Raw genomic sequence first — 15,874 nt, 5'->3', positions numbered from 1 at the left:
GGTGTTGTGTGATTTTTAACTTTGTACACTGCAGTCCCACAACGGCACCCCCAAATTCTGAAAAAAATGGTTTTGACTGAGGAAAAACTGAAAAGTGGCATCATAGGAGGGCTGTGATTTGATTGGCTAATAAAAGGTCTGCTAACCTGTGTTAAAGTGAACCTTGCTAATTTCTTGGTTACAACTTAGTTATTTATTGCATAAGCAGAGATACAAAAATAGTTAAAAATTTTAAAAAACAAATTCATAATGCATTGAGTAAGGATAGAGGGTCAGGTGATGTGTTGTTTCTGCATGATGTCAGATCTGGTGGTTCCCAGTGACCACGTCACTGGGAAATGTTGGTTCCTGGATGCTGTATTTCAGAAGACAGTCACACCCCCTCAGACTAACTCAAATTTGGCCAGTGTTCAGGGACAGGAGGGTGTGACTGTGTGAAGTAGGGTTACAGGAGCCTCAGCCCTTGTCCTTGTCTAACAGGTTCAAGAGTTTTGCTTGCTGTGTGGATGGGAATGGGGACTGCAGGGAGGATGAGCCAATTGACCATAGCACTGTGGTTCCGGGGGTGCGAGAGAGAAGAGAAATGTAGATAGCATGGTTTGAGGCATAGACACTGTTCTCTGTTACTAGGATCAAGAGTTCCACAGCTTGCACTGTCTGTCTGGTGCTCGGTTCGGGATATCGCATCTGGGCTGGAGAGAAACTTGAGGTGGGAGGGTGAAGATCCAGTGGTCATGGTCCATGTAGGTACCAACGACATAGATAAAACTTAGGCAGAGGTTCTGCTAAGGGAGTATGAACAACTAGGACTAAAATTAAAAGCAGAACCAAAAGGTAATAATCTCTGGATTACTACCTGAGCCATAAGCTAATTGTCACAGGGTCAATAAGATTAAACAGCTAAATGCGTGGCTCAAAGATTGGCGTGGGAGAAATGGGTTAGAATTCATGGGACATGAGCACCAGTAGTGGGGAAGAAGGGACCTTTTCCGATGGGATGGTCTTCACCTGAACCTGAGTGCTGGAACCAAAGTCCTAGCAAATCGCATAACTAGGGTTACAGCCAAGGCTTTCAACTAAATAGATGGGGAAACGCTCAGTTGTAGGGGGAATTAGAAAACTCAAATTAAAGGAGGAGGTAAGACTGCAGAACTCAGGAGGGGTTATTAAAATCTCCAGTACAGATACAAATAGGATAGTGTGTATGGAAAGGGTTAGCAATCAAACTTCAAGCACATTGGACAAAAGAATGACAATGAGAAGAGGGACGGTTAACACAGTACTGAAGATGTTACAGCTGAGTGGTCACAGTATAAGGAATAAGGTTATTGAGCATTGAAATTGGCAGGTTTGATGTGTTAGACATTATGGAGACGTGGCTGCAAGGGGATCTGGATTGGGAGCTGAATATTCAAGGATATATAACCAATCAAAAAGATAGGCAGGTGGGCAGAGGGGATGGGGTTGCCTTATTAATAAGAAATGAACCTAGATCAATACTAAGAAATGAAATACAGTCAGATGGTATAGAATCTGTATGGGTAGAATTGAGGAACCGCAAAGGTTTAAAAAAAACATAGTTGGAGTTTTGTACAGGCCTCCTAAAGGTAGTCAGGAAATGGGGCACAAGATACACCAGAAGATAGAAAAGATGTAGGAGAATGTAAGGACTACAGATGCTGGAGATCAGAGTTGAGAGTGTGGTGTTAGAAAAGCACAGCAGGTTAGTCAGCATCCGAGGAGCAGGACAATTGACGTTTTGGGCATAAACCTGTCATCAGGAATTACTGATGAAGGCCTTATGCCCCAAAACATCGATTGTCCTGCTTCTTGGATGCTGCCTGACCTGCTGTGCTTTTCCAACACCACACTCTCAACAGAAAAGATGTGTAGGAAAGGCAAAGTTATAGTGATCATGGGGGATTTCAATATGCAGGTGGACTGGGAAAATCAGGTTGGTAGTGGATTGCAAGAAATGGAATTTGTGGAATGTCTATGAGATGGCCTTTTGGATCAACTTGTGGTGGAGCCACTAGGGAACAGGCAATATTGGATTTAGTGTTGTGCAATGAGGCAGACTTGATAAGGGAGCTTAAGGTGAAGAAACCCTTAGAAGCAGTGATCCTAATATGAATGAATTTACTCTGCAATTTGAGAGGAAGAAGATAGAATCAGAGGTAACAGTATAATAGCTGAATAAAGGCAACTATAGAGCCATGAGGAAGGAGCTGGGTAGAATTGACTGGGAGAGGAGCCAAGCAGGAAAGACAGTGGAATAGCAATGGCATGAGTTTCTGGGAGTGATTTAGGAGACACAGCAGAGAAGCATGGTAGAGGGAGGATGAGGCAATCATGGCTGACTAAGGAAGTTATGGATAGCATAAAAGTAAAAGAGAAAGCATATAATGCAGTGAAAGGCAGTGGGAAACCAGAGGATTTGGAAATTTACGAAGGACAACAGAGGGCAACAAAAAAGAAATAAATGGGGAGAAGATCAAATTGGAGAGTACGTTAGTTAGAAATAATAAAGGAAGACTGTAAGAGTTTCTTTTGATTATATAAAGGGCAAAAGAGAAGCAAAAGTGAGCCACTGGAAATTGATGCTGATTAGATAGTAGTGGGGAACAAGGAAATGGATGAGGAACGAAATAATTACTTCCTATCAGTCTTCACAGTGGAAGATACAAGTAATATGTCAAAAGTTCAGGAGAGTGAAGGGGCAGAGCTGAGAATGGTGGCCATCATCAAGGAGTAGGTGCTAGAAAAACTGATGGCCTAAAGGTGGATAAATTGCCTGACCAGATGGATTACACCCCAGAGTTCGAAGAGAGATAGCTGAAGAGATAGTGGATGTGCTACTGGTGATCTTACAAGAATTGCTAGTATAGGGAGGGTCCCAGAGGACTGGAATATTGCTAATGTGACATCTCTGTTAAAAAAGGGAGTAACACAAAAGACAGAAAACTACAGATCAATTAGCTTAACCTCAGTCTTGGCTAAGATCCTGGAACCCATTATGAAGGTTGTGATTTCTGAATACTTGGAACTGTATAGTAAAATAGTGCAAAGTCAGCATGGTTTCATCAAGGGAAGGTCATGCCTGACAAATCTGTTAGAATTCTTTGAGGAAGTAACATGCAGGTGAGACCAAGGACAGCCAATGGATGTTATCTATCTGGACTTCAAGAAGGCCTTTGACAAGGTACCGCCCAGGAGGCTACTGAGTAAGATAAGGGCCCATGGTGTCAGAGGGAAGGTGCTAGCATGGATAGAAGCTTGGCTGTTTGGCAAAAGTATAGATTAAAGGGTCTTCTCTAGATAGCAGCTGGTGACAAGTGCTGTCTGCAAGGCTCAGTGTTGGGCCCACAACTTCTCAGTTTATACATTAACAATCTAGACAGAGGAACTGAGGGTAATATGGCTAAGTTTACAGATGATACAAAGATAGGTAGAGGGACTGGTAACATTGAGGAGGCGGGGAGACTGCAGAAGGATTTAGACAAGTTAGGAGCGTGGGCAAAGAAGTGGCAGATGGAGTACATGGCAAAGTGTGAGGTAGGAAGAATGGAAGCATGGACTATTTTGTAAATGGGGAGAATATTCAGAAGTCTGAAGTGCAAAGAGATTTGGGAATTCTAGTCAGGATTCTCTCAAGGGAAACTTGAGTCAGTAGTTGGGAACGCAAATGCAATGATGGCATTTATTTTGGGACGAGTTGAATATACAAGCAGGGATGTACTTCTGAGGCTCTGTCAGGCTTTGGTCAGACCACAATTGAAGTATTCTGCACAGCTTTGGGCCCCATATCTCAGAAAGAATGTATTTGCCCTGGACCGTGTTCAGAGGAGGTTTACTACAATGGTCACATGAATGAAAAGCTTAACATACGAGGAATGTTTGAGGACTCTGGGTCTATACTTAATGGAGTTTAGAATGTTGAGGGGGGATCTAACTGAAACATACAGAAAGGGCAATGAACTTAGAAATATCAAAGCTTTATAATTGCATGGATAAAGGTGTAATGAGAAACTAATAACCTAACAAATGTATTGCAATAAGTCTATTTGCATTCTGAAATAGTTTCAAATGAAATTAAATTATCATTTCCTAATCAGCAAAATTAAAACTGAAATCAAGTGGGAAAACCAGCATTGGATTTTCTTACTGGGGAAAACTGTCTCCAAATAATGTTTGGAATCCCAGTTAATGTAGCGAGATGTTATTTTGACTCAATCTGTCACTTAAGAGCAATTATCCCTGAGCACACCAAAAATCAATAAAAGCAGCCTCCAACACCTTCCCCCACCACCCCCTGCGCCCCCCCCACCCCCCAAACCCAGAACCCTCATCATATCTCACTCATCAGTGTCCAATAATCCTGCAGCAGTTCTCAGGCAGAGCATTGCTGGTAGCCACAGTCCCTGATGGCACCAATGGTACTGGATATTTGTCACCCTCTGATTAATTGGCACCTTTTAGTGACAGAATCTCCACACTAGTAAAGCTTGACTGTGTCGAAGACTTGCTGGCCAGATAAAATCATGTCAGGCCTCTGCCACGGAAGTTACGAGGGGCTTTCATCAGTTCTCCAAACAGTGTAGAGAACTGCCATTGCTAGCATTAAATCTGGCATGTTCAATTGTAACCACCCAAGAAGGAAAAATCAGTAAAACATATCAATGACAAATATTATGACTATGTTTGATAATGTAGACCCAATATGACTAAAATATTCTTTCCAAAGTATGACTTTTTGTTTGCATTTTTTACCCTCTGGAGCAGAATTTATATGATAAACTTCTGGTGAAGGATGATCCATGGTGAAGAATTTAAAGACAGTAGTGTTCACTCTCTTTTGTTGGAAATAAGAAATAGGAAAGACTTCCATTTGTACAGGACTTTTCAAACTACTGGATGTCTCAAAGCAGTTTGTCATTGAAATGTGGAACTTTTTCAAGGAACAGATACGACGTGTCCTTAATATGTATGTACCTGTCAGGCAGGAAAGAGATGGTCGTGTGAGGGATCCTTGGTTGACGAGGGAGGTTGAATATCTAGTAAAGAGGAAGAAGAAGGCTTACATAAGGCTGAGGAAACAAGGTTCAGACAGAGCGTTGGAGGGATACAGGATAGCCAGGAGGGAGCTGAAGAAAGGGATTAGGAGAGCTAAGAGAGGGCATGAAAAATCTTTGGCAGGTAGGATCAAGGATAACCCCAAGGCCTCTTATGCGTATGTGAGAAACATGAGAATGACGAGAACGAGGGTAGGTCCGATCAAGGACAGTAGTGGGAGACTGTGTATTGAGTCGGAAGAGATAGGAGAGGTCTTGAATGAGTACTTTTCTTCAGTATTTACAAATGAGAGGGACTGTATTGTTGAAGAGGACACTATGAAACAGACTGGTAAGCTAGAGGAGGAAGATGTGTTGGGCATTTTGAAAAACTTGAGGATAGACAAGTCCCCCGGATATCCTAGGATTATGTGGGAAGCAAGAGAAGAAATTGCAGAGCCGTTGGCAATGATCTTTTCGTCTTCACTGTCAACGGGGGTGGTACCAGGGGACTGGAGAGTGGCGAATGTTGTGCCCCTGTTCAAAAAAGGGAATAGGGATAACCCCGGGAATTACAGGCCGGGCAAAGTAATCGAAAGGGTACTGAGGGACAGGGATTTATGAGTATCTGGAAAGACACTGCTTGATTAGGGACAGCCAGCACGGATTTGTGAGGGGTAGGTCTTGCCTTACAAGTCTTATGGAATTCTTTGAGGAGGTGACCAAGCATATGGATGAGGGTAGAGCAGTGGATGTAGTGTATATGGATTTTAGTAAGGCATTTGATAAGGTTCCCCATGGTAGGCTTATGTGGAAAGTCGGGAGGCATGGGATAGTGGGAAATTTGGCCAGTTGGATAGAGAACTGGCTAACCGGTCAAAGTCAGGGAGTGGTGGTAGATGGTAAATATTCAGCCTGGAGCCCAGTTACAAGTAGAGTTCCGCAGGGATCAGTTCTGGGTCCTCTGCTGTTTGTAATTTTTATTAATGACTTGGAAGAGGGAGTCGAAGGGTGGGTCAGTAAATTTGCAGAGGATATGAAGATTGGTGGAGTTGTGGATAGTGAGGAGGGCTGTTGTCAGCTGCAAAGGGACTTAGATATAATGCAGAGCTGGGCTGAGGAGTGGTAGATGGAGTTCAACCCTGTCAAGTGTGAGGTTGTCCATTTTGGAAGGACAAATAAGAATGCGGAATACAGGGTTAATGGTAGGGTTCTTAGTAAGGTGGAGGAGCAGAGGGATCTTGGGGTGTATGTTCAAAGCTCTTTGAAAGTTGCCACTCAGGTGGATAGAACTTGTAAGAAGGCCTATGTTGTATTAGCGTTCATTGGCAGAGGGATTGAATTCAAGAGTCGTGAGGTGATGTTGCAGCTGTACAGGACCTTGGTAAAGCCACATTTAGAGTACTGTGTGCAGTTCTGGTCGCCTCACTTTAGGAAAGATGTGGAAGCTTTGGAGAGGGTGCAGAGGAGACTTACCAGGATATTGCCTGGAATGGAGAATAGGTCGTACAAGGATAGGCTGAGAGTGCTAGGCCTTTTCTCATTGGAACGGCGAAGGATGAGGGGTGACTTGATAGAGGTTTATAAGATGATCAGGGGAATAGATAGAGTAGAAGTCAGAGACTTTTTCCCCGGGTCCAACAGAGTGTTACAAGAGGACATAAATTTAAGGTGAAGGGTGGAAGGTATGGGGGGATGTCAGGGGTAGGTTCTTTATCCAGAGAGTGGTGGGGGCATGGAATGCACTGCCTGTGGGAATGGCAGAGTCAGAATTATTGGTGACCTTTAAGCGGCAATTGGATAGGTACATGGATAGGTGCTTAAGCTAGGACAAATGTTCGGCACAACATCGTGGGCCGAAGGGTCTGTTCTGTGCTGTATTGTTCTATGTTCTATGTTCTAGTTTACAGTCAATGAGATAGTTAAGAAGTATGCCATTGTTGCATTGTCAGAAATATCTTCCATAATCAGATAAAGACGAGATAATCTGTTTTCATCTGAAATTGACTAAGGGACAAATTAACCAGGGCACCAGGTCTCTGCTGCTTTTCTTTAAAATGAAGTGAAATAATGTCATGGTTTATATCCACCTGAAAGGGTAAAAGGACCTCAGTTTAATACTTCACCCAAAAGATAGCACCTCTGATAATGTAAACCTCTCTCATTACTGAACTTATTGTCACTCTGGGTCTTTGTGCTCATGTCCTGAAGTGGAACATGAACTCAAACTTTTGTGACTCTGAGGCAAGAGTACTACCCACTGAGTCAAGGCTGATGCTGAAGGTCATTGCCTGGCATGTGTGGTACACATGTTACTGATAATTTATCAACTAAAGTATGAATTTTGTCCCATTGGGGTATGGTTTCTTTATTATCTAAGGGACTGTGAGTGGAAATAAATATTGAGCAATCAACAAACATCTTCTTTTCTAACCTTATAATGGAGGGAACATTATTAATGATTCAGCAGGAGACTGGCCCAGAACTAAAGAAATCCTATAGTAAAGGCCAAGGGCTAAGATGGTGAGCATCCAACATATACTTCATTTGTTAGGTCTGACTCCAGCCACAGAGAAAGGTGTTCCCTGAATCTTAATGACATAGATTGGCAAGGGGTCCTCTTTGATGCCACACTCAGTAAAATATTTCATTGGTGTCAAGGTCACTCTCCTTTGACTTCTGGAATACAGTTAAAGCCCATATTTGTACCTACATAGTAATAAGGTAAGGTACCAAACCATACTGGTGGAACACTCAACTGAGTATCAGTGAGCAGGTTATTGATGAGTCACTGTCAGTTGATAGCACCTTCAAACACTACGCTGATGATTGATGATAGACTGATGGGACAGTAATTGATCAATTTAAATTTGTAAACAGGACATACTTGGGCAATTTTCCACATTGTCAGGTAGATGCCAATGTTGTAGCTTTACTCAGTTTGGCAAGAGAAGCAGCTAGTTCTGGAGCACACATATTCAGCCTTACTTCTAGGAAGTTGTCAGGACCCATGGTATTCTCCACATCCAGCATGCTCAGACATTTATCAGCATTACATGGAGTTGATCACAATGGTTATTGCACAAGTAAATATGTGGCAGTATGATGCAAGTCTCAGGAAGATACAAAGAACACTTGAATGAGTACAGTGGTGTAACCGAAGTGGAGAAGGAATCTATAATAAGCCACCATTATACCAAGAATGTCCCCATTGCCTTACAATATCATTTTGAAGAAGCTTCAAAATTCTGACCTTAGTTCTATAAACAAGAACACACAAACCATGTTGAAAGCAGCAACAACAGGGGATAAAGTATAAAGAAAGAAACAAGGTCTATTGGAAAGCATGGGAGTTAGAAACTTGACAACAGAAAGTAGAACAAGTGAAATTCACAATATTGGGAAGCAACGTGGAATAAAGAGGCTTTTAAAAAGTGAAGAAATAGAAAATAGCTTTATAATGATCATGATGCAAGAATGAATATCAGTAAATGAATATATTTTCAAACTAGACATTCCCTGTTGGTGTCTTCTTTAAATACATATCATAAATCACATGTCTGTCACATTTTAAGTTCTGCTCTAGGTAAACATGCAATTTACCTCATAACCTCATACTTCAGAATTTGATGTCTGCTCTAAAAATATAGAGTGAAATTGCATAGTTCAAACACTGTGTCTAATTCTATATCCTAACAGTTTTAAAGCACACAACCATTAACACAAATTTTAAAAAAACTTACACAGTCCTCCTATAACAATGCCAATAGAACCAAAATTAGCAAATCCACAGAGGGCATATGTAGCAATAGCTTCGGAACGGATCTATGAAAAAGCCAGAGTAAACAAACTGAATACATGATTATTCAGAAAAAAAGAAAACAAAATTCTGATCCAGTACTTGAATTTACTGATACAAAGTTAAATAGATTTGAGTTTGCGAAACTGAATTAACATTTTGAGAAAAATATTTAAAACTAAAAGAGATAAGTATAAAATATTGTTGAGTTCATTGATTCATGACTACAAATATTATAAATGCAATCATAAAATAGTCTTCGGTCAGAAGTGGTCATTTAGTTGCTCATGTCTGGGGACTGGAAGTTCCTTGGATGCTGCCTGAACTGCTGTGCTCTTCCAGCACCACTAATCCAGTCTCAGTATTTTAGCTTAGTGCCATCCTTTTGCATTTCCTCACAATGCGGCACATTGTTCCTATTTAAATAATTATCAAAGGCCCTTTAGAATGCCAAATGTAACCTTGCTCCATCATTTTCCAGGCAGCTCATTCCATACCCAAAATACTCGCTGCGTGAATTTTTGTTTTTTCACTTCATATGTAGCAATAGCTTCAGAACAATAGAACTATTGTTCTATGTTCTTTAGCAAAGCACTTCAAAACGCTGCCCTTTGATTCCCAATCTATTTACCAGTGGGAACAGTTTCCCTATAATCCCTCTATCCAGGCCCTTTATGTTTTTGACAGTGTTTATCAAATCTCCTCTCGGCTTCTTCTCTCCAAAATAAGCAGTCCCACTTTTCCAATCTTTATTCATGTCTCATCCCTGGAACCAATCCCTTAACTTTTCCTGTACTCCCTCCAATATATTCACATTCTTTCTTTCCTTCTATACAGTGGCACCCAGAACATGTACATAATACTCCAGATGATGTCTAATGTATGTCTTCTATAAGTTTATCATAATGTCCCTACTCTTACACTCTATTGTAAAACCTAGAATACTGTATGATTTACAGATAACTCATTAAAGGCCGCTATCTTTAGTGACTTGTGTATATGTACACTGGGGTTTCTCTGCTCCAGCAAATCGTTTCAAATAGTATCCTTTATTTTGTACTATCTCCCCAAGTACTTTGAAAGCGCATCACCTCACACTTTCCTACATTGAACTTCAGCTGCCATCTATCCACCCACTCCAACAACTTGCCTATGCCCTTTATAGAATCTACACTCTTCTCTTCACCATTTACAACTCTCCCAAGTTTAATGTTTTCTTGCAACCAAGATCTAGATTACTTACATATATGCAGATCAGCAAGGGCCCCAACCTTGACCCCTTGGGAACTCCATTATAAACCTCCTTCCAGCCTGAAAAATGCTCATTAATTGCTACTCTGTTTCCTACACCTCAAACAATTTCATATGTTTTTCTATGAAAAACACTTTTCTATGTCCCTTTTTCTCCACGCCTACAAATTTCCTCAAGTCTGCTGTGTGGTACCAAATCATACACCTTTGGAAGTCTGTGTATGGCTTCACAGGAGGCTCCAAAGCACTAAGATGTCACCTAGACAGGGGACAAAACATCTGCAAATCAACTTGCCAGCTTGGTGAACCTACCCACAACCACGCAAATCCACATTTGTCACATCAACAGCACTATCATTCTCAACCCTCTGTCAGCTCCTCAAAAACCCAAGTAAGATAGATAGGCATAAATTCCCCTTAACAAATCCACATTGATTATTCTGAAACAATCTATATTTTTCCATGACTATTAATTCTACCCAGAATAATTGTTTCTAGAAACTTCAACATCATCAATGTCAAACATGTTGGTCTATCATTGCTGGACGAATCTTAGAATATTTTTTGAACAAAGTAATAATGTTTAACATTCTCCAGTCTCCAGCATCACCTCCCCCAAGTCCAAGGAAGATTAAAAGATAACTGCCAGTTTCTTTGCAATTTCTACTCACTTCTTTCAGTATCCTTTGCATTTCATTTGGTCTCAGTGCCTTATCCATACTTCCTTCTTATCAATTCTAAACTCTCTTATGACAGAGTTTCCTCCTCTGTCACCATGGGGTTGGGCAGCATGTGCCTCAGAAGTAAGGATAAATGTAAAGCCATCATTTAACACCTCAGTCATGCCCCATATCTCTTAATATAAATCTCTCTTTTTGGTCCATAAACAGTCCTACTGCTCCCTTTTACAATTGATGTGCTGAGAGAAGACTTTGGGATTTCCTTTTATGTTAACTGCCAGTAGTTTTTCATAATCCCTCTTCATTTCTCACTTCTGAATCTTCTGCACTCAGCGTCATTGTCAACTGTATTTCCTACCTGTAATTCATCATCTCAGCCTGCTCCTGCTCCACCAAATTCACCTCACCTACCTTGATACTGTCCTATCCCCCGGTCCAGGAACTCCCCACATATGTGGGGTGCAGTACCTGGAGTGTAGGGAGGTTAGGAATATGGCATCAATCTCAAAGGAGGATGCCTGTAAACAGGAAAGTGGCTTGAAGTGTGTATACTTCAATGCAAGAAGTATACGAAATAAGGTAGGTGAACTTGTAGCGTGGGTTGGTACCTGGGATTTCAATGTTACGGCTATTACGGAGACATGGGTAGAACAGGGACAGGATTGGCTGTTGCAGGTTCCAGGGTTTAAAAGTTTTAGTAGGGTCAGAGGTGGGGTAAAAGAGGGGGAGGTGTGGCATTGCTTGTCAAAGATAGTAATACAGCGGTGGAAAGGACAATGGATGAAGACTCGCCATCTGAGGTAGTTTGGGCTGAGGTTAGGAATAGGAAAGGTGAGGTCACCCTGTTAGGAGTTTTCTACAGGCCTCCTAATAGTCCTAGAGATGTAGAAGAAAGGATTGCGAGGATGATTCAGGAGAAGAGTGAAAGTAATAGGGCGGTTGTTATGGGGGACTTTAACTTTCCTGATATTGACTAGGAAAGCTATAGCTCGAGTTCGTTAGATGGGTCGGTGTTTGTCCAATGTGTGCAGGAGGGTTTCCTGACACAATATGTAGACAGGCCAACAAGAGGTGAGGCCATACTGGACTTGGTTCTGGGTAACAAACCAGGCCAGGTGTTAGAATTGGAGGTAGGTGAGCACTTTGGGGACAGTGACCACAATTCGGTGACTTTTACTCTAGTGATGGAGAGGGATAAGTGTGCATTGCAGGGCAAGAATTATAACTGGGGGCAAGGAAATTATGATGCGGTGAGGCACGACTTAGGATGCGTGGCTTGGAAAAGTAGGCTTCAAGGCAAGAGCGCAATTGATATGTGCAGCTTGTTCAAGGAGCAACTATTCAGTGTCCTTGATAAGTATGTACCTGTCAGGCAGGGAGGAAAGGGTCGTGTGAGGGAGCCATGGTTTAATAAGGAATTGGAATCCCTTGTTAAAGGGAAGAGGGCAGCCTATGTAAAGATGAGGCGTGAAGGTTCAGTTGGGGCGATTGAGAGTTATAAGGTAGCCAGGAAGGATCTGAAGAGAGAGCTAAGAGCAGCAAGGAGGGGACATGAAAAGTCCTTAGTTGGTAGGATTAGGGAAAACCCAAAGGCTTTCTATAGGTATGTCAGGAATAAAAGAATGACTAGGGTAGGAATAGGTCCAGTCAAGGATAGTAGTGGGAAGTTGCGTGTGGAGGCTGAAGAGATTGGGGAGGCACTGAATGAATATTTTTCATCAGTATTCACTCAGGAACAGGACATTGTTGCCAATGTGAATACTGAGTCACAATTAATTAGAATGGACGGCTTTGAGGTATGTAGGGAAGAGGTATTGGAAATTCTGGAAAGGGTGAAAATAGATAAGTCCCCTGGGCCTGATGGCATTTATCCTAGGATTCTCTGGGAAGCAAGGGAGGAGATTGCAGAGCCATTGGCCTTGATTTTTTATGTCCTCGTTGACTACAGGAATAGTGCCAGAAGACTGGAGGATAGCAAATGTGGTTCCCTTGTTCAAGAAGGGGAGTAGGGATAACCCTAGTAACTATAGGCCGGTGAGTCTCACTTCTGTTGTGGGCAAAGTCTTAGAGAGAATTGTAAGGGATAGGATTTATGAACATCGGGATAGGAATAATGTGATCAAGGATAGTCAGCATGGTTTTGTGAAGGGCAGATCATGCCTCACAAACCTTATTGAATTCTTTGAGAAGGTGACTAAGCAGGTGGACCAGGGTAAAGCAGTAGATGTGGTGTATATGGATTTTAGTAAGGCATTTGATAAGGTTCCCCATGGTAGGCTACTGCAAAAAATACAGAGGTATGGCATTGAGGGTGAGTTGGAGGTTTGGATTAGGAATTGGCTGGCTAGAAGAAGACAGAGGGTAGTAGTTGATGGTAAAGGTTCATCTTGGAGTGCAGTTACTAGCGGTGTTCCGCAAGGATCTGTTTTAGGACCATTGCTGTTTGTCATTTTTATAAATGACCTGGAGGAGGGGCGAGAAGGTTGGGTGAGCAAGCTTGCGGATGATACGAAAGTCGGTGGAGTTGTTGACAGTGAGGAAGGATGTGGCAAGTTACAGCGGGATATAGATAAGCTGCAGAGCTGGGCAGAAAGGTGGCAAATGGAGTTCAATGTAGGTAAGTGTGAGGTGATTCACTTTGGTATGAGTAACAAAAAGATGGGGTACTGGGCTAATGGTCGGATACTTGGTAGTGTGAATGAGCAGAGGGATCTTGGTGTCCATGTACACAGATCTCTGGAAGTTGCCACCCAGGTAAATAGTGCGGTGAAGAAGGCATATGGCATACTGGCTTTTATTGGTAGAGGAATTGAGTTCCGGAGTCCTGAGGTCATGTTGCAGTTGTATAAGACTCTGGTGTTGCCGCATCTGGAGTATTGTGTGCAGTTTTAGTCGCCATACTATAGGAAGGATGTGGAGGCACTGGAACGGGTGCAGAAGAGGTTTACCAGGATGTTGCCTGGTATGGTAGGAAGATCGTATGAGGAAAGGCTGAGGCACTTGGGGCTGTTTTCATTGGAGAAAAGAAGGTTTAGGGGTGACTTGATAGAGGTGTACAAGATGATTAGGGGTTTAGATAGGGTTGACCATGAGAGCCTTTTTTCACGTATGGAGTCAGCTATTACGAGGGGGCATAGCTTTAAATTAGGGGTGGTAGGTATAGGACAGATGTTAGGGGTAGATTCTTTACTCAGCGAGTCGTGAGTTCATGGAATGCCCTGCCAGTAGCAGTGGTGGACTGTCCCTCTTTATGGGCATTTAAACAGGCATTGGATAGGCATATGGAGGATAGTGGGCTAGTGTAAGTTAGGCGGGCTTGGATCGGTGCAACATCGAGGGCCAAAGGGCCTGTACTGCGCTGTATTTTTCTATGTTCTACGTTCTATGGTCGGGACACCACCCAAGCTATCCACCTCCTCTATGACTTCCGTTTCCCTGGACCCCAATGCCTCATCTTCACCAAGGACATCTAGTCCCTCTACACCCCCATCCACCATGACCAGGGTCTCCAAAGCCCTCCGTTTCTTCCTCTCCCGACGTCCCTACCAGTACCCTTCCACTGACACTTTTATTCATTTGGCTGAACTGGTCCTCACCCTCAACAATTTCTCCTTCGAATCCTCCCACTTCCTCCAGACAAAAGGGGTCACCATGGGCACCCGCATGGGCCCCCAACTATGCCTGTCTCTTCGTTGGCTACATAGAACAGTCTATCTTCCAGACTTACACCAGCACCACTCTCCACCTTTTCCTCTGCTACATTGATGACTGCATCGGCGCTACCTTGTGCTCCCACAAGGAGGTTGAACAGTTTATCAACTTCAACACATACCACCCAACCTTAAATTCACCTGGGCCATCTCTGACACCTCTCTCCCCTTCCTGGGCCTCTCCATCTCCATCAACGATAACCGATTCAACACTGACATATTTTACAAGCACACCAACTCCCACAGCTACCTGGATAACACCTCCTCCCACCCTATCTCCTGCAAAATTGCTATCCTGTATTCCCAATTCCTCCGCCTCCACTGCATCTGCACCCACCTCCGCCCTGAAACCCCAACCCTCCAACCGTAACAAGGACAGATGCCCGATTGGTCCTCACCTTCCACCCCACCTACCTCAGTATAAATCACATCATCCACTGACATTTCCGCCACCTCCAAATGGACCCCATCACCAGGGATATTTTCCTCCCCACCCCTATCCACTTTCTGCAAAGATTGTTCCCTCCGCGTCTACCTGGTCAAGTCCACGCCGCCCAACAGCCCACACTCCCCTCCCACACCTTCCCCTGCTACCGCAGAAATTGCAAACACTGCACCCACACCTTCCCCCTCACCTCCGTCCAAGGCCCCAAAGGAGCCTTCCACGTCCATCAAAGTTTCACCTGCACTTCTACACATGGCATTTATTTCTTTGCTCCCGATGTAGTCTCCTCTACATTGGGGAAACCGGACGCCTTCTCGCAGAGCGCTTCAGAGAACATCTTTGGGACACCCGCACCAATCAACCCCACCACCCCGTGGCCGAACATTTCAACTCCTCCTCCCACTCCGCCGAAGACATGCAGTTCCTGGGCCTCCTCCACCGCCACTCCCTCACCACCCAACACCAGGAGGAAGAACACCTCATCTTCTGCTTCGGGATGCTTCAACCCCATGGCATCAATGTGTACTTCACCAGTTTCCTCATTTCCCCTCCCCCACCTTACCCCAGTTCCAACCTTCCTCATGACCTGTCCCACCTGTCAATCTTCCTTCCCACCTATCCGTTCCACCCTCCTCTCTGACCTATCACCTTCACCCCCACCTCCATCCATCTATTGCACTCTCAGCTACCTTCTCCCCAGCCCCACCCCTCTCCCAGTCATCTCTCCACCCCCAAGGCTCCTAGCCTCATTCCTGATGAAGGGGTTTTGCCCAAAAGGTCGATTTTCCGCTCCTTGGATACTGCCTGACCTGCTTTGCTTTTTTAGCACCACTCTAACCTTGACTTTATTTCCTACATGTCACCTGTCATTTTTTCTCCTTTAACTTAATTTGTATCTCCTTTGTCATCCAAGGACCTTGAATTTGTTTATCTTATCT

The 15,874-nt window shown here is 43.3% G+C and overlaps 1 protein-coding gene across 1 annotated transcript in view; it reads right to left on the bottom strand.

Annotated features, from left to right (window-relative positions):
• LOC140486527 (solute carrier family 28 member 3-like) overlaps positions 1-15,874 on the bottom strand; it is a 226,467-nt gene that overhangs the window by 44,498 nt on the left and 166,095 nt on the right. The window contains exon 15 of the mRNA XM_072585796.1: positions 8,795-8,876. Coding sequence (XP_072441897.1) covers positions 8,795-8,876 — 82 coding nt within the window. The remainder of the gene's footprint in view (positions 1-8,794; positions 8,877-15,874) is intronic.

Source organism: Chiloscyllium punctatum, chromosome 2 (assembly GCF_047496795.1).
Source record: "Chiloscyllium punctatum isolate Juve2018m chromosome 2, sChiPun1.3, whole genome shotgun sequence".
In the NCBI taxonomy this organism is placed as follows: domain Eukaryota; kingdom Metazoa; phylum Chordata; class Chondrichthyes; order Orectolobiformes; family Hemiscylliidae; genus Chiloscyllium; species Chiloscyllium punctatum.
The sequence above is the reverse complement of the archived record's forward strand: the minus strand, read 5'-3'. Positions and strand labels throughout refer to the sequence as shown.